Genomic DNA, 22,998 nt, shown 5'->3' with positions numbered 1-22,998 from the left:
AGATTCAAAGTTCATCGGGCAGTTTATTCATACTGAATGGCCAGCAGCAGTCGTTTATGTGTCAATCCTCGAGTCAGTATACCCATCAGCATGGAACGCATCATTTGGCGGGCAAAGCGAGTAAAAATGAATATCATCGTGAGAATATGGTGTCACTTGGGCCAAAGCTGGAGACAATGGATGCATCGGTGTCACAATTTACATCAAAAATCCATGGAAACAATACGTATTTGAATGTCAGTTATGCGGCTCAATCAAATGCCACCACGATTATGAAAGATAATTCGGTGGTGGATCTACCGCACACCGATTCGATGGCATTCTTCAACGAAACACTTGAACTATCGCAAGAGGATATTCAGAAAACATTAAGTGCCAATATGCCGATGAATCCAAATGGAACGAATGCCCGAAACACAACGACCCTAAATGATACAACGATCCGAGAGCCCACATTGCATGCCGCTGATTTCATTGACGATTGCTGTGATGAAGGTAATATTGATGTGGTTCCATCGTCGGTGCACGATGACGACGTGTTTGTCAATTTGGATGCGTTCGATATGTTTGTCGAATTCCCGGAATTGGATTTGGATGCAAAGGCCTCGTTGAGCTGTCCCACCGACAGCAACATCATCGATATGGTTAGTGATGATGTAACCGATCCCATTCAATTGAGACAAACACATGAATCGGAATCCAGTTCGCGGCTTCTATCGAATGATGTCGATAATCCGAATGGAATCAACGATGATGCACAGCAAACATCACAATTTACCGCCACCGCCGTTCAATTGAGTGATTCGGAATCACGTGCTGATCTCTTTAATATCTCGGATTTCAGCCCCGAATGGGCATATCCAGAAGGTGGCATCAAAGTACTGGTCACTGGGCCATGGAATCAAAACTCAAACTATACCGTTCTGTTTGATTCATTTCCGGTGCCAACGACCATTGTTCAAAGTGGCGTACTTCGGTGCTATTGCCCGGCTCATGAGGTTGGTTTAGTCACATTGCAAGTGGCATCCAATGGTTATGTCATATCGAACTCATGCATTTTTGAATACAAATCACCGATGAACGCCGAAAATGGAGCCGCCTGCGATGGCACAACCAATGTGTCCAACAATGGTGACAGCCTATACAAATACACACTGTTCAATCGATTGGAATCGATCGAAGAACGTATGCAAATCAAAATGGAGCCATCCGACTCGGTATGTGTTACATTATGAATTTTGGTGTTGGACTTTTGAAAAATTTCAATTTTTTCATTTCTTTTCAAGCTCAATTTTTGTAGAGTCAAAATTTGATTAATTTTGGTCCCAATTTTGCATTCAAAAGAGAATAGAAATAGAAAGCTTTTTATCTAGAGCTCATTCTCTTCTTAGAAATGATCATTTTTCTTACTCAACAAATGCTTTTTTCCTTTCGATTAGACGGACGAGAGCAGTACATCGAATCGCATTGATTTCGAAGATCATTTGGTCAATTACTGTCAATCGCTGGCAACGAAACAGTGGCGCTCTTCGACTGAGGCGATATTTTGGACGAAAAGTGATAGCGTGAAAGGAATGTCACTGTTGCATTTGGCAGCCAGCTTAGGCTATTCACGCCTAGTCAGCACATTGCTTCTGTGGCGATCAGAGAATACAAACGCGGTTTTAGACACTGAAATCGATGCGCTTAGCCAAGACAATGAAGGATTCACCCCTTTGGTATGTCATTTTTTTTCGTATACTTATTTCTCTCGCATTTTTCTTCAGCTGTCAAGTTTTTCGAAAAAATAGAAATGAAATTTATTTGGATTTTGATTTTGTTTCTTTTATTGTTTTATTATAATGATTATTATTAAATAGATAAGCGTTTTTGAAATAAACCGTTGCGACAAAAAAAATTCCCTCAGAATATTTTAGTTTCAAAGTGCAACATGAAATTATTTTTATATAGAATTTACAACAACAACTCCATATGAAAAAAAAAACTTTATGTTGTACTTTGAAACTAAAATATTCTGAGGGAATTTGTTTGTCGCAATGGTTCAAATATGAATGAAATTATTTATTCGAGTAAATGTTAGTTGAATGATATTGTTTACTTCAATCTCTTCTTTAGATGCGATCGTGCGCCAAAGGTCATTATGATACGGCGATTTTACTTTGCAAATGGAACTCAAACGCTTTGGAAGTGAAAAACTATCGAAAACAAAGTCCAGTCACAGTTGCCATTGAAAATGGGTAACATTTTTTTTATAGCCATTTTGTGTTCTCTTTGTGTTCAGAAAATTGTTAAGTCAAACAATAAGAAAAATGAAGAAAATCAGCCTAAAACATTTAACTAAATTTTACAAATTTCAGTTTCATTGATCTGGGCGAAGAGTTGCTTCAATTTGAAACGAATCGAAAGGAGTCGTCAATTTCGTCGGCAATTGAATTTAATCGTTCGTTTATGCAGTCGATGTTCAAGAGTGAAAAATGTGAACTGGATGACAATAAGAAAGGTAATTATTTGGGCACATTTCCGGAGTTGTAGCTAAAACCCAAATTTCAAGCAAAACGATTTTACATCCGTAATTTGTGTGACTCGATTCGATCAAACCAATCAATTATTAATGATCTTTCATTCATGAAAAAAAAACGTTCGAAACGAAAAAGAATCATTTTTTTTCTAAATTTTCGTTTTTTGTTTTGAATTTTTGGACGAAAATTCACTTTGTTAATTCTCAAATCAAAGAAAGCATTTCAAATTCATTATCAACTTTCCAACAGGATTGACGGAAATAATAAATGACATTGAAAAAGGAGAGTATCTCAAAAGTTTAACACCGACATCGTTCAGTCAGTCAAACGAGTACTTGGAATCGGTTCTGTCGCCAAAATCGGTAGAATCCCAAACCAGTTGCCGCAGCCATGACGGCGTCTTTCTTCGGCCTGGTGAACAGCAGAAGAAAAGTTTAAGGTAAATTAACGCTGAGTTTCATACAAAAAGGTTTTTTGTGCAAATTTCCATTACGGCCAATCAAACTCACAAACGAAAAAAGTTAAAAAGAAAACACATTCGAACCAATTTCGCTTTTTAAAAAAAACTTTGAACAACATTTTCAACTGCTTTCTTGTCATTTTCCACCCAAAAATCACAGTTCACCAATTTCCTCGCTGTCAGGAAATTTGCCAACAATGACCAGTTTGTTGTCGCATCGCCTAATCAAGCGCACTTCCGTCGACAGTGGAATCAATTTAGACTTTCCGATTCCATCGTTTAGATCGTCATTATGGAGCCGATCGCGAAATTTGTCCAGTCAAACATCGTTAGCCGCAACGGTCAGCGGTTTTGATGCAAACGACTCATTTTTACTATGTAAGTATAAATCATTTTTCGACACATTTCTAGCTTAGTTTTTCGAAATCACACATAAAAAATATGCCGATTTCTTTTCCAAAAGTACCATTCTTATGTATAATAGTCTTTGATAACACTTTAAGAGATAAGCGATAGAAAAACAATTGAAAATTGCTCAATATTTCGAAACATTTAGTATTTAGACGTGATTCTCTTTCAAAACAACTAATTTCTCTAATAATTTTTCAATAATGAGCTTGTGACTGACTCAAATAGAAGCGTCCAAAATGCAATGCTCAATGTGCAGTTGCTTCATTCGAGTTATTCTTTTGATATATTAAAATGCATTTTCTCTTTTTTATTCAATTTCTTACTCTCGATACTTTTTTCTAAATTTGTTATGAGCACCAAATCACACCGATTTTAGTTTAAATTTTATTATAATTCTTGGGAAATTTGGCTATAATCAAGCGATGCATTCTTCTAAAAGACTGGCTAATTCTTATTTAGGCGGATTTCAATTTTTAGACTATGAAATACTTATCAATTTCTCTTTCGTAAATTTCAATTCGATTTTTTTCCGTCTTGATCGAAAATTTTTTAGCATTTGTGCATATTTTTCATTTATGCCTTCTAACTTTTAGTCATTATTTGGTTTGATTTACGATTTATGGCACAATTGAACCGTTTTTACTCTTATTTAGTTTATGGTTCTCAAGAAACACATATACAGTGAACGTTGGGAAACCTTAGGTAGTTCGTTTTTGCAGAAGAACTTAAGCAATGGAAGCAATACAACACACACACATACCAGAAAAACATAAGTTTTCTGAACAATTAAGATTTGTGGGACTTAAGATTTTCGAACGTTCACCTTGGAAAATGCTAGAAAAAGAAAACATTTCAAACAATTAAAATTTGTAAAAAAATCTCCATCAAACTGTTGGTCATCCAATCATTGTGTTTCTTGAGCTAGTTCCGAATATGTTCAATGAACGTTGTTCATTCATTGAAGCTTAAACTATTTTATAAGAGCCAAAATTCATGGAAAGCAATCAAACGTAGTTCGATGATGACGGTAAGTTATTTGGTGTGGTAACGAAAGCCACTTCATAAATATCGACAAAATATTCCATTCAGGCAAAATACGAGAATGAACCGAACCGGTCGCATTGAATGTGTGAATAAAAATGACCACAAATGTTCATAAATCGGCATTTAGAGAGGGGCTGGATTCCCATTAAATTCAATTAAAATGCTTAGGAAGGCGTGAATAAAATTATCTATATACACATATCTATAAATTTTATTGAATGTTTGCGTGGTGCCATTGGTGCATTGGTAAATTCTTAATTGTAAAGCATTAGGCGAGGAAACGGCTACAGCAAAACCACAGCAACCCATTTCCTTGGACGAATTGAATCAGCATTTGGTGAACGATGATCGGTCCAGCGTCGCAGACAATCCCATCGATGCCAATACTTCCAATAATGGCGATACAAATGTTGTGATGCAAGAAACGGTCGGCGGCATCGTTCAAGCCACCTTGTCTTCATACCATTTCTTGACCAACCCAAATCCACCTCTCCGCCCCTTCATCGCCTACCCGACAGCCTTATGTTCGATAATAATCCAATCTTCGATTATTATCCCAATGATGCTTTGGGCCATACAAATTCACTGTTTGTGTTTCATTTTATTAACCATTTGTTTTCGTTTTGAATTCGTTTGTGTATTCCATTTTATTGTTTCGTCTTTTGATTTTAACACAATGGTGCAAAATGCACTTGAATATCATAACATTTTAACCCATTACTTACCAGGCATTCGATTTTCCATACAAAATGTTTGATTTTTCGAACACTTGGTAGTCAATGGATTAAGTCTTTTTTTTTTTTTAATTTCATATGTTTTGATTTGTGTGTTAGATGTTGTTGTCGTTGTCATTGTTATCGATGTTGTTGGTCGTCATAAAACCGCCGAAATCTTGTCTCATTTTTGTGTTTCCCTACTACTTTTCTATTCGATAAAATCGCTTGTACAATGTTTTTAAGTCAATGTTTCACACGCAAGTTTTACCGAAAAATCTCCTCTTAATATCAGACATTCCGTTTGGCTGCATATTGAGCTGAGCTATTTTCAAATAGCTAGCTGTTTGGTACATTTTGACTTTGTGACGTGCGTGCCATTCAAATTCATGTGGAATATTGAATTTGTGACACCTTTTTCAATCCTTTTCACGAATTTTTTTGTCATAAATTCAACATTCCACATGAATTTGCATGACACGCTCGTCACAAAATCAAAATGTACCAAACAGCCAGCTATTTGAAAATAGCTCAGCTCAATATGCAGCCAAACGGAATGTCTGCTTAATATATCGTACTCCATTGCTTTAATGTAATCAATCTGAAATTCAAACGTTTGATATCGAATTTGTTAGATTTCATGTGTTTCAAGGAAACTTTTTTGTTGAATTTAAAAAGTATTAAAAAGTAAAGACAATGGGTGTGGCCCGGTTGTTGTTTACCTGTTTGACCCATTTTTAATCATGATTTTCCCTCTTTTTCTTATCAATCATGGTTACGGTAGTTTTGTGCACAAAAAGCGCTCCATTTTGATGTAAAACTTTTTCGTTGTGGTGTCCAAATTCAAACTGTGGATCATTTGAAAATGATTTTTTTTTTGACAAAAAGGCCTTTCAAAGCATTGAATTTGCTATCAAAAAAGAGCTCTAACGTTCTAATTTGTATCCGGGCATTTGAATGAAAAACTTTTCAATTGTTCAATCAAATAGATTTTTTATTCAATATTTCAAGCTATTGATGCAGACTATAATGCTAGCTATAATGACAATGAAAGAGTTGTCGCTAAAAAAATGTTTCCTCGAGACAAAAGATGAAGTCTTCAAAAAAAGTTGAAGAAAAAACGTTCAAATATTAACTCGCTAAATCATTTTCATCTGGTCAAATGCACATTGCTAATGCGTTAACATGATCTGTTCCGTGTAATTGAAGGCTCCTTGAATCCAAAAAAAAGCCCATTTATTTAGTCGTAATGTTAAAAACCTTGAATTATCGAATCCAAAGCAGATAAGAATAAATGTCCAACGTTCTACCCACTCTCTCTCTCACTGCACCGCATAGTCAAAACGGTATGGGAAGTGATACTTTCCGTCGTATGTACAATATTGCCCTTCGAAATTTTCCAATTTAGAAAACCAAAGAAATAAAATCCACTCAAACAAAAAGAAGCAGGTAGGAAATTCAATTTGTTGTGTTGCGCGATAATAAAATTCAGCATGGTTTCGTTTCGCATGGATATGTTGTTTGCTTGAAATAGAAACAAAAATTATTCTTGCTTTTATACGTTTTCTGCATGCAAAATGTGAGTAATCGTAATTTTTCTGTTGTAAGTTGGAGATTCGCACGTTTCTGTTTTTACCGAAAGAGAATTGCATTCTTGCTGCTGCTGCACAAAAAAAAAAAGTTCGATCGAAAAAGCGATAACAATTTGAAACAATTTTCCATTGACCGCTTTTCGAATTCCATGTCATGCTTGTTGCCTGTATGTAGCACTTAATATATATATGTATTTGCATATTATCCACACGAAATTGCATTTTATATCGGGCAAAACCATCCCATTGCAAGAGTTTTACCATGTAAGACCTATTTTGAATGGAAAAATTTGTCGTTAACAAAAACCAAGAAAAAAAACCGAAAACAAAAATTGTTGACTGAAATCACAGCAATTAACCATGACATTCTCTTTTCTCCTTCCCTCTCTCTTTTCCATTTTTCTTATTCTTTTTTTAATTTTTCGCTATTCGTTCAATTCAAATGGGTCACATCTCTCGCAGGGGATTCGGATGCAAAAGTGTTAACACTTGCCGAGCAAATAATCGCTGCGATGCCGGAGCGCATAAAGAACGAGTCCGATGACATAATGTCGTTGGGCAGCCCATTGTCGGACACATTCAATTCGGATACGTCGGGTTTGGGTGGTTTGAGTGATGCATTCATGGAACCTTTGCTGGACTCATTGCCAAGCAGCAATTTTGATCAGGATCTCAATTTTGAATTGAACGACTATCGTTATCATGATGTTGGTACACCATGCTCTAGCCTGAGCCCAGCTAGCTCAGGTCCACTGCAAAGTCCGGCCAGCTATTCCATAACAACCGAACCGTCGATTAGCACGGGTGCAATGAGCTCACCGTCACCACCGCCCACTACCGAGGATTTTACGGAATTTTTGCATGCATCCAGCACCATACTCAAGCCATTCGAAGCCGATTTCTCCAATTTAACACTGACTGATCGCGAACAACGTGAACTGTACGAAGCAGCTAAATGCATTCAAAAAGCCTATCGATCCTATAAGGGACGCAAGAAACTCGAAGAGCAAGACAAAGAGCGACGCGCTGCCATTGTCATACAAAATTATTATCGACGATACAAACAGTACGCGTACTATCGTCAAATGACAAACGCTGCGCTCATCATTCAGAACGGTTATCGTTCGTATTGTGAACACAAACGCTTCAAGAAATCAACACAGCCGAAGGGCGGAACTGGCAACACGGCTACCTTATCGTCCACACGGAATAACACACAATGCTTGCAGAATTATTACAACAAAAGATGGAAACAACAGCAGCAGCATCAGTCCAACAGTGGCGCTTTAAATAACACCAACATTTCCAAAGAGCCAAACACATCTGGCCCACTCAAGTAATCACACTGAACGGTTTTTTTTTTCAAATGTGTTTACTTCAAATCCCTTAATCGCCTTTCCTTTCAGACGTACCTATTCGCAACGAACTCAAAATCAAGCAGCAAGAAAAATTCAGCAATTCATGAGACAATCCAAAATGAAGTAAGTAATTGAGCAACATTTCTGATTGTACTTAGTTGAAAATATCTTCGCAAACGGACTTACTAACAAACTCAATGAATATTTCTCACTTTTAAATCGCCTCAACTCATCTTGACTAACCAAAAATCTGTAGTATTTGGGAAGATATGCGAACTTTGGTAAGGTTTCACATCGATTTTTCGCATTCATTCATACGTTCTTCTTTCAATTTAGTTTTGATTATTCATGATTTTGATTGCCAAATGTTTTCAGCGATGACAATTTGTCCGTTATAATTTATGAGAAATTTTTATTTTTTTCGTTTGATTTTTCGTTAGTTTCGTTGTTCAAAAACTAGTTTTTGGAACAGGTATTCTACGAAATATTTAATAAAATGTAAATTGCAAACGTTTTTTATTTCTTTTTTCATTTCCATCACAGTTTTACTATTTTTCATTTCTTTCCTTTCATAAAGGAACCTTTCATAGTTTCAGAATAAATTCGATGTTTTTAATAATGTTCGTTATACCTTTGGTGTCATTTTCATTTTTCTCCATAAAGTCGAATAGAATCGCATTTTGTTAAACCAAAAATGAGCGTATGTTTCTTATCATTTTGCAGACTACAGAAAGAACGAGCCGAAAAAGAGAAGCTGGTGCTCCAACAACGGGTGGAATACCATCAAAACTTGCCGTTTCATCCGCATCCCATGTAACGGGTACTTGTACAACGAATGCAATGCGACGAACTGATGTAAGCCAATTTTCACGCTCACTAAATCAATGTTCAATGGAAAACAATTCATGTTAAACCAAAGAAATGCCCAGGATGTGGTCGAGGTTTTGATAAATATGTTTGACAAATTTCAAATTTCCAAATTCGCTAATCGGTGACACTATATTCGCTGTTCTTTCAAAATGCGCCTTCGTGAAAATTACCCGAACCGCTCTCCTCTATTTGATATCATACTCCGAATAATTTAATTTCATAAATAGGTTTTAAACACTGAAATTTCGAATTGAATGACTTTCAAAAATGTTCATTTCTCTCTCTCTCTCTCTTTCTTTCTCTTTCAGTAATTAAAAAATGTTGACAAATGGAACCGATGAAGTGAAGGATTCCGAAATGATAAATACAAAATCGACTGGCACCGAAAAGAAGTGATTTTTATTATAAAATGAGTGCAATTTTAAAGCTAAGCTTATATGAAGTGTGGACAAAGCAAAAAAAAAAGTCATGGAAAAAGTGTGAAAATTGATGATAATATAGCTCATCAATCTGGAGTTCATGTGTTCAGAATGAAAGCAAAATCGAAAAAGGGAAAAAGTGTTACCGAAAAATGGCTTCCAAAACTCCAAGCGTTTGCAATAGCAGCCAACTCTATCGAATCATTAGCAAAATGGCATATGTGGTTGGCGTCAAAAGCGCAGACAAAATTGTATAAATGAATCGAAGACATGGAAATCGAATTGTTATATAAAACTTCGAAAAAAGAATGACAAAGCAGAGAAGAGGAAAGAAAAAAAAACTCTGAATTCAATTTTACAGCATTTTAAACTTTAAAGCAAGAAGAAGTTATTTTTAAAAAAAATTACATAAATTCCTATAAAAACGTCAGCCTAACGCAAATCAAAGAAAGAAGATGCAAAAAACACACGAGAAAATGTGACAAAAAAAAAAACAATAAAATTATCTAGAACAAGAAAAAAATATGTACACAAATTGTATAAAAATCCACACACACACAAAAAAACAAGAATTTTTTTTAAATAGAAATGTAGAGAGAAACAAGAAAAAAAAAACAAAAAATTTTATTTCCAAACTTTTGAATGTTGTTATGTTTTTCCATTATAATAATAATAACTATTCCCCTAGGTGATACGATAAACTTTTTCCGCTTTTTATTTTTAGCAGTGAACATATTAATAGATACAAGAAATTTGAAGAAAAAAAAAACTATAAAATGTTGATTATACACATTTAGAATGTAAAAAATATATAAAGAACACACTCACACACACTTCACTTTAGAATGGAAGATGGTTGATGAACATCAAGACGGTACTCGCATGAAAGAAAAATGAACGAAAGAAGGGTTTTTCCTACCCAGAATACCATTTTCAGATCAAATAGACTGAGTCCAGTCACAAAGGATTCTTTGTGGTGACGAAGAAGAACGAATGAAACCAGAGAAAAAAAAATCAAATCGAAACCCATTTTCATCATCTCTCAGTGAGAGACTCTCGCATATAGATTTTGATTTACAGTGGATTTTGTAAATATTTAAACATCGTTTTCAAGACTTTCAAATAACAACAACAACAACAACAAAAGAGTGAACAATGCTTGTAAAGAGTGAAAATTAAACGAAAAGAACCTAAAAAAAAAATCCAATAAAATGAAACAAAACACGAAAACAGGAAAGCAAAACAGTATTTTTCTTAAAAATATTTCCGAGCGAAGGAAGAAAAAAACCAAAATATGTTGTTAGGCAGAACGTATAAGAGACAGTTACATAAAAACAGACACATACACATCCAGAAAGTTGAAAGTATTTACAGTGAAAGGAGGGCGCGCAAAAAAAGCCACCTTTTTTCAAACATCTCTATTCATTTCTATGGAAGAAAGGACTCATGAGGAGGATAGAATGAGTATTTCTGTTTTGGAATGTATAGAATCTATATACTATAAATATGCGCCAGGAGTTGTCATACACATTTTAAAGCAGTCAACGCCACTTTGCAAACACAATTCTTTCAATTTCAATATTTAACCAACACATTCAAAATGTAAACATAAAACCAACTCTACTACAAACACACATGTTTGATTTAGAACGAAAACGACTATTTCATTCAAATTCGTTAGCAAAGAGAATAAAAATGAAGATTAAAACATTTTAAAAGACATTTGTTGGGTCGTCAGAATCGTGACAGACCATATCTCTCACTCACTCACTCTCTCTATATATATTAATCTCAACACTTGCAAGCTACAACTAAGAACTACTTTTCAAATTACAAATCAATATTCAGTAGATTTACAAATGCGTAGTGAGTTTTTCCGTTTTACTTTTTCGCACGCAAACGTTGAACTATATTCGGATTTTAATTGAGTTTTTTTCGATCACTTTTAGATGCGATTGCAGACATTTTTTTTCGTTTTTCTGAATTGAATTTCTGCCACAAAATGAGAAAAGGTGCAAAAATCTATCTAAAGTTTTAGTGCGTTTACTGTATTTTACTCTTCAAAAATCTAATATCAATACGAGGTATAGACAGTCAATTGCCGCTTGTTTTTATTCATTCAAACAACTGTAGATTTTATCGAATTTCGACTTTAGTTCGTAGAACAACACCCTCCCAAATTAAATCCTGTTCATTTTTTCCCTTCAAACTCGCTCAAAATCACTCTCTTTTCCTTATTTTTTGTTCGTTTCTTCGTTTTCAAATTGTTCAGTGCCAATTGAATGAATACTCATTGCATTCGACAAACAATTAAGAACACTCTTACATATTATTATGCCTTAAAACACTATGATTGATTCGGATTAACGTGTGCTATCTTTTTGTATTCTTTTTTATAGAATTTTGATGCAGTGCTTAAAACTGTCTCATTTCATCAAAACGTTGTGAATGGGATTTCAATGGCCAATTCGCATTTCTTTACTTATATTCAAAATATGGTTTACTTTTCTCTCCTTACCTGAACGCTGTATGACAACATAATTTTACTCTAACTTTAGGCAAAAGATGGAGAAAAAAAGCCTAGATGTCCCATTGAATGAAACGAAAAGTTTTCTTCGACTAGTTGTTAAACATAATAATTTGGATGCCGGTGAGAAAATTTTATGATGAAAAAAACGGTGAGCAAAACGGTATGTCAGGTTTGAAACGAAGCGTTTTCACTTCATTCCTTGGACCTTTCTGAAAAAAAGAAACGTCCATTAGAACCGTTAGCACCGGCAATTTGTTTTGGTGTGTGTTTTCTTCTGTTCAATAACTCAAACATCGAAATAGATCCAAACAAAACAATTGCAACATACTGGATTTATTAAATCATAAAAGCTGTGTTACATATAGGCAATTTAAGCGACGGAAAAAGAAATAATGAAGAAAACTTTGCGTAGAGACATTTTTGAAATTTTCTAGATCGTAGAGAATAGTGCAAAACGTAGCTGAATGTAGAGAAATGCTCTACAATATCGACAATAGAATTTTTTTTCTATTTTTTTTTTGTCTGGTTTTTCTTTTGAACAAGAAGAGAACATGCAAATCATTGCAATGCGATATAGCTCCGTTAAAATAAGAATTTGGTCAGCGAAAAAAAGAGACAAATTATAATCTGTACGGTAAATTAGAGTTCAAGAAATTGGTTTCTATCACCCACACAGACACTTATACACACAAATACGCTCGATCGAGCAATTTTCTATCTGAAACTTATCTATATGACTATCAATTTTGAACGAAACAGAGAATTTAATCATCACGATCCAAAATACGTAATCACAACAACAGACGACATGTCTTTTTTCGTCGAATCGGAATAAATTGACTCAAAGCCATGAGCCAGTTTTGCAAAATGCTCACGATGGTACTTGATGATGTTGATCATGGCCACCTCGATCGAGATAATATCGTACGAGATCATGGTATTTGAATTGCATCTGGAATGCTAAATGGCTCAACGAGATCGATGCGTTTTTGAAATTTTGATGAAATTGCGCGTTTTCCTCGAGCAAATATGCAAGATCATCAACACTGTTGACTCAACTGATACTGGTACACAAGAGTATGCCGAGTATCAACAAACCGCTCAATTGACGACACGTCAAAGCACTAACATGGGTGAAGAGGTGTGCACTAACGCGTTTGAAAATAGTGAATGCAACTCGATCGAAGTGGTAAAAATCGAATGCCAAGGCTTGATTGGGCAACGGAAAGAGAAACGAATTTCGATCTTAAATTACTTACTTTTTGCAAATTTAAAGAGCAGACCTACACACACACACATTTACTTTCTCTCAATAATCAACTATATCATATATGGTTAAGGTTATTGTAATTAACCTAAACCAAGACACACAAACATCTATTCAGTAACACGTTGACTTCAAGATTTTACACGCTTTCATAGCATCTATTTAAGTTGAAATATTGTATATTCAAAGGGAGGTGTGTAAATGGCAAATGATCGCAATCCAATGAATCAAGCGGTTGAGAATGGCGACAATATGACCAGTTTAGCCATCGATATCTATCTCATTCTCAAAGCGAGTGTATAGTCCGTTCTTACTGAATAAAAGTAGCTTACAGCTATCAATTGTTACTCAAGCAAGAGATATTGGTCTCTTTTCGTTTGCTCTCTCTCTCTCTCTGTGTCACTTGCTCTCCATTTGTTTTGACAAATTTGAGTTTATCCACCTATGCCTATTCCATCATAAAAATATCTCTAGTTATGTATAATACACTCAATACTAATATCTATCTCTAAATACGGCCGATACGAAACAATTCATTGTGATCGCATGAGTTGAGCCAACGAATATGGGCTTCTTAAGGCATGTGGATTGAAGACATTGGCCAATTGGCTCTTTGATTTTTTTGGCATTAATGTGCACTCATTTAGGCAAAAGTGCATATCATAGCCGGTGACAGCAGGCGCTAGTGATGAAAGCATTTGCAATCACAACCGAAAATGCCAATGAAACACATGTGAAAGTATGTCACTTTTGAAAATGGGTGACGTTTTGACAGAAAAAAGAGTTTAAAAAATCGAAAATGGATCGTATTTATACTCAATATAAGCGTAGACAATGGCATATGGTTTCTGTCATATCCAATATATAGCAAATTTTTAGCCAAATTGTTACGAATTTCACCAATAACGAACCACTATACCCCGATAAACACACACAGCTTTATCCCATTGAGAGTGAGCACGTTAAATCGATTCAAATGTTTGAATCTCTAGGTAACCGATTTAATCTAGCACAAAACACACACACACACACTCAATACATATTCAATTGCGTTGTTATTTGCGACACAATTCGCAATTGGTTTCGATCTTATACTTTATATATTCTCTCTAGATATTCAACGAAAAGCGAACGAGTCAAAACCAAAACCAATACAATTATATCAATTCCCCTTTGTTTCTTTGCTAAACAAAAGTAACACAAAACAAAACATGTAGACAACAGATGAACATTGTACACAACTATCTAACTCTATATACACATAACTCTATTTTTCAGAAAGTATGAAGACAAAGAATGCACGTTTCCGAATTCAGTTTCTATAAATCTTTCGGTTGAATCGCGATTTCATTTTCATTTGCTAATTTCTATCACTCCCTCTTTTCCACAATAATGGCACTGGATAAAAAAGAATGGACAGTTGATCGTGCCATGTTTGTATATAAATTGTTCAACACTCATTACCGAACTCTGAAATGGCTGAAACGGATCATTTCATTGTTCTGGCGATAGAATCCGTGACAAATAGTAAACGATTTTTTTCTCTTCAATTTTCGTTTTCTTTTCGACAAAGAGATCACGCAAATGAATATAGTCAGTTCTTATGTATTTGAAGCAGAAGTTTAGATTTATTAGATGAAAGGAAAAAAAAAACAACAAAATTAAATGAACAACAAGAAGAAATGAACATAAAATCAAATCAAACTTAGTAAATAGTCACTATTTTTTAACTCCTTCTTCACCTCACTATCATATAGATAAGAAGATAAAAACAACTTAAATGAATACCTAGTAGTTTTTTTAAAAAAATTATACAACTTAATTGAAACTTACTAAACAAACTGGAGAAGAAAATAACACTGTTTTCGATGGACATAAAGACAGCCGACGGCGGTGGAGAATGGGAGTACGCGAGTTGCATCACATTAAAAAAGCGTGGAAAAAGAAGCAAATCAAACAAAATTGATACAGAATTCAAAATACGTGCGAGAGAATAGCTAAGGAATTTTTTTCTTTCGTTCTTTGGACAACAGGTCAACCATATTATAGTAGGGAATGTAAATATAAAGTGCACTTTTTAACAAATTTATACATAAAATTATAACAATTTATTATAGACATTTAAAAGAATAAAAAAAAAAACAACTTGAGAGTAAATTAAAAACGGGAAAAAAGCAGAAAAAAAAACAAGAACATTGAAAGAATAATACACAGCGTTATTCGTTTGAATAATGAACACTTTGCACCAGAGCATTTATCTTTGACTGGTACTTTATTTTAAAATATCACATGTTTCGATTTGGCGCAAAAATTGCCTGACTTGATGAATGAGTCAGCGTTAGATGATACAGACACATACATTGGCATCATACAGAACCATTTGTGTTACGATGATCGATTGTTATCTAATCGACGATTTGAAAATGTTTTAAAATCGCACCTCCAAAATTGTGTCGCCCTATAGGATAAATTGTGCAATATTGACCCGATATGTCGACCCGCTGGATTTGAAATCTATAGATCTATTAGATGATGTATCATCTTCTTTCCCAGTCCATTTCCAACGATTCGATCATTTTTCAATGGGCAAATGGAATGGTTTAAAATTAGCTGGTACTGTTTCCAAGGCGCACAATTGCCCGTGCTCAATGATTGCATCGTCTTGTTGCTCATACACGATCTTCTGCACACAAAATATACAAGAATATACTTGTATATTGACAAGTATATACTTGTATATTGAGAAGATTCTTGAAAATAGTGCCTCAACGAAATCTTCGAATCGAATTTCGGCTGCAAAATCGATTTTCGATTGAACGACATTCGATGAATGTTTCCTTACATCGTTTTCCACACACACACAGTGTCAGTGACACACACTCATTGATTGTTTCCAATCCGGAATAATCGACTGTTTAATGGAAAATCGATTAAGGACAAGAGACTCTATTCACTTCCGGGGTCGAATGACAAACGCAAAAGCAATATAAAAACAAAAGAACAAGAAAAAAAAAGAAGACCGAAACAGACAAATCGGACAAAAAGCCGCTAACTAAAGCCAAGAATGATGCCATATGCATGGCTAACCAGTTATATTGTACATTATTATTGTTGATTAATTTTAGTTTTATATTTGACATGAAACAAACAAAAACAAAAACATAAAACACAACAACAACCAAATGCAAAAATTAATGAAAAGAAAAGGAGAAACGTACTTTGAGAGCATCTCTATATGAATGTGAAAAATGAAAACACAAGAAAAAGCATTATTTACAACAATTTCTCATGATTAAACACTTTATCAACTAACACACTCTATTCCGAATATAATATTCTAGCACTAGATCAAATCAGGCACCGCATTCGAATGAGTGAGCTGCATTTCCTTTCTTCAATTCTTTTTTATTCGAACTCGCTTCTGTTTCGCGGTTCTTTAATGTACCGTTTTGTTTTCCATTTGAATCGAAGAATTTCATGGAGATTCATCATTTGTTCCCTCTTTTTTTCCCTATTTGATACTGAATTGTTATCAGAAATGATGAATCTAAAGAGGGGAATGTGCTTTCGATGATTTCATTTCTGTTTGTGACTTTGGACTTCATTTCATTCAACGACTTAACTTAATTTTCGATTTGATTGATTTCTTAGCTTGATGAATTGGTCTTTGACACAATAAATTTGAAATGTCATTTCAAATGGCCGAAGAAATCACACTTCATGGCATAGCAAATCGGATTTGAAGTCGACGAATCAAACAGAAGAATATTTTAATGCGAAATGTTCAATGAGCGGCAAACAACAGAAAATGTCCATTTTTGCGATACAAACGAGATAATGAGTGTGAGGAAACTCTGTTGCATTCCCTTGCAAATTCAATTAACACACAAATGTAGACGCCACTTCTTTTAAAAGACGTGGGCAATTCAATTATTGTGTTTTTTTGGGTTCAAATTGAAGTAATCATTCGCAAATGAGTGCATTTATTTCATTCATTCACTAATTTTGCAACATGAACATAAGTACTAATATATATAAATAAAGTCTGATTTAGGGCAGTTTGCTGCAACGAAGAAGCATTCGCTTCAAAATATGAATGATATGTGTAGGCAACGTGTTTTTTTTCGGGGATTTTTTTTAGATTTAATTTTAATAAAACAGAAGCAGAGAACATTTTTTCCTTCATTTTTAGCGAGAGAAATAGAAAAAAAACACTCATTCAACCGAAAAAAATGTGATTAAACCACGAAAAAAAACATTGTGAATGAAAATAGTGAAATTAAGGAAATATTTTTTTTCTCGTTGAAGCAAATTCACGAATTTCATCTTTAGGAATTAATAAAAAACAAGAACAGAGAAAAGAATGATGAATAAAACACAACGTGCAGCAATTAGAAGCGCATAAGGTGCTTTGGAGATGAACAAAAAAGTAATTTTGCACTTGCAGACAGTGAAACATTTCTCCTCTCCCTAACAATCACACAATTTTTCATCTCTTGTAATCCTAACGCTAAGGAACATTTGCTATTGCATCAAAACCAATACAATTTTATCTTTATCTATTATAATCAAAGAAGAAAAACAACAACAACAAACAAAGAAATATTTCGCAATTTTCGACTTTCGCTTTTCGAGAAATGAGTGAGGTGACAGATGATCCCCTTGCGAGATTGTTGATTCTCCTGTATGCAATTTCATTACTTCTGTTTTATTTTCTTATCAAGGCTTCTTTCAATCTCCCAAGATTTCGATCAAATGCAGAATGATCATTCGCCTTTGATTGAATTTTTTTTCTCTGCAAGAGAGAAGAGGGACCTTCATAGTCTCAAATTGAAAGCTCTTTTTTCGGAATGTAAAAGAATCGAAATGAATGGAAAATGTGCGAGATAATGGATTTTTTCTTCCTTCTTTCGTAGCCTCCATATGGAATGAATTTAATTGCATTGTACGGATGCAACTAGCATTTGTAATTTAGTGCTAAAGCTTTGACTTTGCACCACCATTCGGTGTTTGGTCGCATTTAAGAATTTAAAACTCTTTATTCAAATATCGACAATTCATTTTGATTCACAAAAACACACATCAGATTTTCCCCTATTGTTTTTGTTTTGGTCTTACGAATGAGCACTTTCGTTTTGACTATCAATTTACACATAATGTGAATGAAAACATTTCCTCATTCCTTTCAACATTTAATTCAATTTGAGGGAAGGAACAAAACCATATGTGATTGCAATGAAAGTCGTCTCTGTGCGAGAGGCGAGTATAAAAGATTGAAAGTAGATAATTTAAAGGAAAAAAAAGAGAAAAAGCATGGCCGTGATTCAAATTTGTATTAGATGTTTTATTTCGAAAGGAAAACGGTCATTTTGCGGACTAAAAATTTTAGGATTTTATTTGGTCTCTCGTTTTTTAACATAGAATGAAGAAAAAAACACATTTTTTCTAACTTATCGCGAAGAATTGCAATAATTATTTGTGGAACGGAAAGAGACAGGCACTTCTTAGGAGAAATCAAATGGCGGACTGTAAATGACGTATGCAATGAAAGGAAGCAACACATTTTTGTCAATTTAAAGCATTTTTTTTTTGGCTAGATTTGATTTACTTATGAATTTGAACTATGGATTTAATGTCCATTGAAATTGACTAAAACATTTAGTTTTTTTTTCATTCTCTCACTCACTCACTCTCTCTTTCTCTCTCTTTCTTTCTCGTGACTATTTCAGTGCATTTAGGAATTTTAAGATATCTTTTTGGGCATATACATATTATATGAATTGTTTATTGTTTCGTAGCCATTTTCATTCAATTTATTTTTGATTCTCCACATCTCTTTCAACCGTTGCCACTCGGATTATAAATATATATATCAATATATAAATAAATCTCTTTAAAAAGCTTTACTTTAAAAAAACATCTAAACATGGTTTGCAGTGCACATAGAAAGTGATCAAATAGAAACGAAAACTATTCGCTAATCCAACATTGAATTTTGTATATTCATCGTCGATAGTTTGGCGATTTATGGGTTCTATTTGACTAAGATTGAATCGAAATAACAACAACAAAAACCAAACTGGATAGCAAACTTTCACACTTCCTTAATGCTAATCGAAACATAATAGTTAGTGCAACATTTATTTAGAATGCACATCAACACACACACAAAATGATGATGATGATGATGAAGAAGAAGAAGAAGAAGAAAGAAAAAATCACGAAAACATCTATTTACTTATAAATACAAAACCGAAACTATGCATGCCAGTGAATAAAAAGAAGCAACAACTGCAAGAGAAAAAAAAGAACGAATGGACAACATGAACTTAGAGATTTTTAATATTCTCCCCTTTATACTTTTTACCGAGTCACATTATTTAGATTACGATATCTAATTACATTGCTAAATACAAATTAAATTATGATTATTATTGCAAACAACAACAACAAAACAACTGAAAACAAAGAAACTTATAATGAAATAAAGAAACTTGTTCCAATGAATCTTCAAACCAATAAGAGTGGACGGCATTTTTTCTTTCGTTTTATTTCAAATATTCGGAATTTAATTAAATATAGGGTTTATTGCAGGGCATGCTTGAGATTGCCATACAATTTTGAACTAATCGACCGGTAAAACGTAACGAAAGGTAAGTACACACCTGGGTGGACGCGATAGGCTTTGATGAAAGCCTACAAAGATAATTCAATAGTTCAATTAGTTTCATTGCTATGACAAAAAAGATCCACTTTAACGTTGTTGTAGTCGTGAAGCTTCATTTAATTTCGTGTAAAAACATCAATCGAATTTGTCAGCATAAGCGATGTCAAACGAAGTGTGGCTCAATACACTTTTTTATTTTACTGTTCCAAAACCATAAAAAGTGAGAATTTTTCTATAACTTTATTGAAGCAAAAGGTAGAAATAAAAGTTGTGTTAATTGAAACGAATGAAAAATGACATAATAAAAATGTATTTCTCATCGACACCAATGTCAATATCATGATGTAAAACTCTTTATTTCAATGCTTGTTTCATCGTTACACAATTTCTTGTTGTTTAATTTTTACGTTCAATTTCATAATAAGATGACCTCTCATTTAGTGTAATCGTCCATTTGTCTTCAATGCGAGCCTTTAGCGCATCCAGTTTTCCAGCTGATTGTGGAAAACCATAGTCATTCAAACGAAGTTTCTTCAAATGTTTGCTCTCCTCCAAAAGTCGAACCAATGTTTCTACTTTGACATAGCTGTCACAGGGTATAGATGCTTCAATCAAGTTTGTTGCTCGTTCGCTTAACAAAATAAGATCATTATCTGAAATGGAAGATCCTTTTACGATTTCGAGTTTTTTTAAATTTCGATGTGGCTTAATAAAATCAAGCCAAATAGGGAATCCATGTGGATCACAATGAAATTCTTCGAGGTCATCGAAAGTGATGTTTTCGAAACGGTCTGTACCATCTAAGCCAATTAAGGAAAACTTTTTAACATTTTTAAAGTGAATCTCCCCCGTATAGTCAACATATTTGATGGGACAAAGAGTCAAAACATCTAAATTCAACAAGTGTTCGCTTGCAAATTTAACAAAGCTCGTGTTAGTGTTTTTGAGAGTAAGCTCTTTAATTTGTGGATTCTTCTCGATGAAATTCTTGAATACATCACGATCAGAAATATTCGGATTCGCAAATATCAGTTGTAAATATCTCAAATTGGGAATATTAGTGACGCTATCATCGACGTCTTTTAGTTCAATGTCACCCAAAGTCAAATTGTGTACATTTGGAAACATTTCATTCAGATTCAATGTTTTACTTCCCAATTTATTGTATTTTCCTTTGAAGGCTATGGCCTCTACTGTGTTAAATCTTCGTTGGACATCATCCAAAATATTCCAGTTGCGGCTTTCGATACCTAGCAACGTCAAATTGGAGCACTTTTGATCTATAAGACCGATAAGCTGTTTCAATTCGTTTTCATGAAATTCGTTATCGATTCCAAGTTGTAAAATGTGTGATCCAAAATGTTCGAGCACTCGAACAGCAATGCTGTGGTTAGAAATCGAAATGTAGCGATCATGTACCAACGCCTCATTGTTAGATACATTAATGGATTGTTTCATAAGAATGGGTTTATTTGCAAATTTTCGTTTGAACACATCGGCAGCTGCTAGCGAGAACTCTTCATTGGTGTTAGCCGCATTCAACAACTCACAGAAATCCAATTGTTCCAAGTCTGTAAGCTTCGTTTCGTTCGTCTTTAATTCAGAAGTTGAAAAAATACAGTTTAATTGTTTAATCCACTTGATTTTTTGGAATTGGACGTTTAATCAAAGTTCACTGTTTTCCTTTTCACCACTTACATTAAACGATTGTATTTGCTTTGCAGAAGCACTGGAATTGATTGACCAACCGCATAGAAAAATGAACACTAGAAACAAACTGATTTCCATTGTGTTTAGTGATTTTTATTTTGCAACGCACAAGTTAGAAATACTGCTTGCAATGCAACTTTGCTTTCTTTTATACTTGGTGATTATTCTGTCGTTCTGTCTTGATTCGTTGACAATTTGCGACTACTTCAATTCGTCATATTATGTGACTTAAATATATTCTCTCATCTATGCTCGTTGCGCGTTTTATTCAATTGGCTGATTGTCTTTTTTTGCCATCTACCAGCATCAACGCTTCCTGACGCATCGAAATTGGATAATAGCCTGTCTCTTTTATCATCACAATGGCATTTGTATACATAGCACGAAAATAAGGCAATTTTCATTGATTAAATATGACTTGTTTTTGTTGAAATGATACAGAGAGTGTTAGTTTGCTGCCGAGAAAACCTGAACTTAGCTGAATCAGGCACCTGAAACGTTATTTTAACGCATTCACAGGGCTAAATTGTCATTGCTACACACACAAGAGTAAATTGTCAAAAGTAGTTGAACGTCATCGCAAGTCATGATAACCTATACATTTGAATGGGGCGATGACGTTAACTACTTGCTTTTGTTTGTGTAACAAAGATCCATGTTTCTAAATTTTACTGAGGTGGGTATTTGCAAACAATGGAAATCTTGCAGCGAGAATGCTTTAAAATAACGCTTCAGGTGTCTGAAACAGTAAATTCAGCTCAGCTCAGCTCAGGCCTGCCCAGCAGTAATGTGGATGCTGCGATTGAAATGACAAAATTGTCATGTTGATAAATTGGAAACATTTGGATTAAGTGAATTGAAGTAAGTGTGTTACTTCTGTTCCATTCCGTTCCGTTGTGCGTTCAGTGTTGTTGTTGTTTTTTTCTCAATCGAATTGGAACGTTTCTTCTTGATTGGTCTATTTACTTGTCATTGCAATCGCAGCATCCAATCTCATGAATGCTCGATTGGTTTTATTGTTGAATTTTTGTTGTTAGTATGTGCCTATTTGTTTGTTAAACTTACTGAGGAAGGAAGCATTGCTTTCGAAATAATACGCATAAGAGAAATCTTTTCCCGTTTGTTGACTGCGAAAGTCCACTACAATGCAAATAGAATCGAACATTTTTGCAAGACATCGATATAAAATACCCATTTATCAATACCACCATCGTATACTTTCTAAATTGCACCACTGGTAACACCTCAGGAAAGAAGAAATAAAATCGAAATAAACATGACATATTTGCAAGGGTGATTGATGATGTTATATTCTTTATTTCAACGCTTGTTTTACTGTTGCACAATTTCTTGTTGTTTAATTTTTACGTTCAATCTCATAATAAAACGACCTCTCCTTTAGTGTTAACGTCCATTTGTCTTCTATACGAGACTTTAG

At 34.2% G+C, this 22,998-nt stretch overlaps 2 protein-coding genes across 6 annotated transcripts in view; one reads left to right on the top strand and one right to left on the bottom strand.

The window, feature by feature from the left end:
• LOC129575820 (calmodulin-binding transcription activator 1) overlaps nt 1-19,464 on the top strand; it is a 222,118-nt gene extending 202,654 nt beyond the window's left edge. For 4 of the 5 annotated variants that reach the window (XM_055459915.1, XM_055459912.1, XM_055459913.1 and 1 more), the window contains exons 15-25: nt 3-1,217; nt 1,440-1,718; nt 2,116-2,237; nt 2,358-2,500; nt 2,769-2,958; nt 3,140-3,357; nt 7,202-8,075; nt 8,146-8,220; nt 8,354-8,378; nt 8,821-8,952; nt 9,276-19,464. In XM_055459915.1, coding sequence (XP_055315890.1) covers nt 3-1,217; nt 1,440-1,718; nt 2,116-2,237; nt 2,358-2,500; nt 2,769-2,958; nt 3,140-3,357; nt 7,202-8,075; nt 8,146-8,220; nt 8,354-8,378; nt 8,821-8,952; nt 9,276-9,278 — 3,276 coding nt within the window. In that variant the 3' untranslated portion in view covers nt 9,279-19,464. The remainder of the gene's footprint in view (nt 1-2; nt 1,218-1,439; nt 1,719-2,115; nt 2,238-2,357; nt 2,501-2,768; nt 2,959-3,139; nt 3,358-7,201; nt 8,076-8,145; nt 8,221-8,353; nt 8,379-8,820; nt 8,953-9,275) is intronic. The other variant, XM_055459916.1, reaches the window with a different exon arrangement.
• Nucleotides 19,465-20,158: 694 nt separating this feature from the next.
• LOC129575828 (uncharacterized) lies at nt 20,159-21,765 on the bottom strand. The gene is made up of 2 exons (XM_055459931.1): nt 21,549-21,765; nt 20,159-21,443 (listed from the first exon to the last, which is right to left on the bottom strand). Exons 1-2 carry the CDS (start codon nt 21,636-21,638, stop codon nt 20,247-20,249), a joined length of 1,287 nt encoding a protein of 428 aa, XP_055315906.1. The 5' UTR covers nt 21,639-21,765; the 3' UTR covers nt 20,159-20,246.
• Between the last annotated feature and the right edge of the window lie 1,233 nt (nt 21,766-22,998).

This window comes from Sitodiplosis mosellana, unplaced genomic scaffold, assembly GCF_009176505.1.
Source record: "Sitodiplosis mosellana isolate CC-2019 unplaced genomic scaffold, AAFC_SMos_1.0 Smas_scaffold_6170, whole genome shotgun sequence".
NCBI lineage: Eukaryota > Metazoa > Arthropoda > Insecta > Diptera > Cecidomyiidae > Sitodiplosis > Sitodiplosis mosellana.
This window is presented reverse-complemented; position numbering and strand designations above follow the sequence as displayed.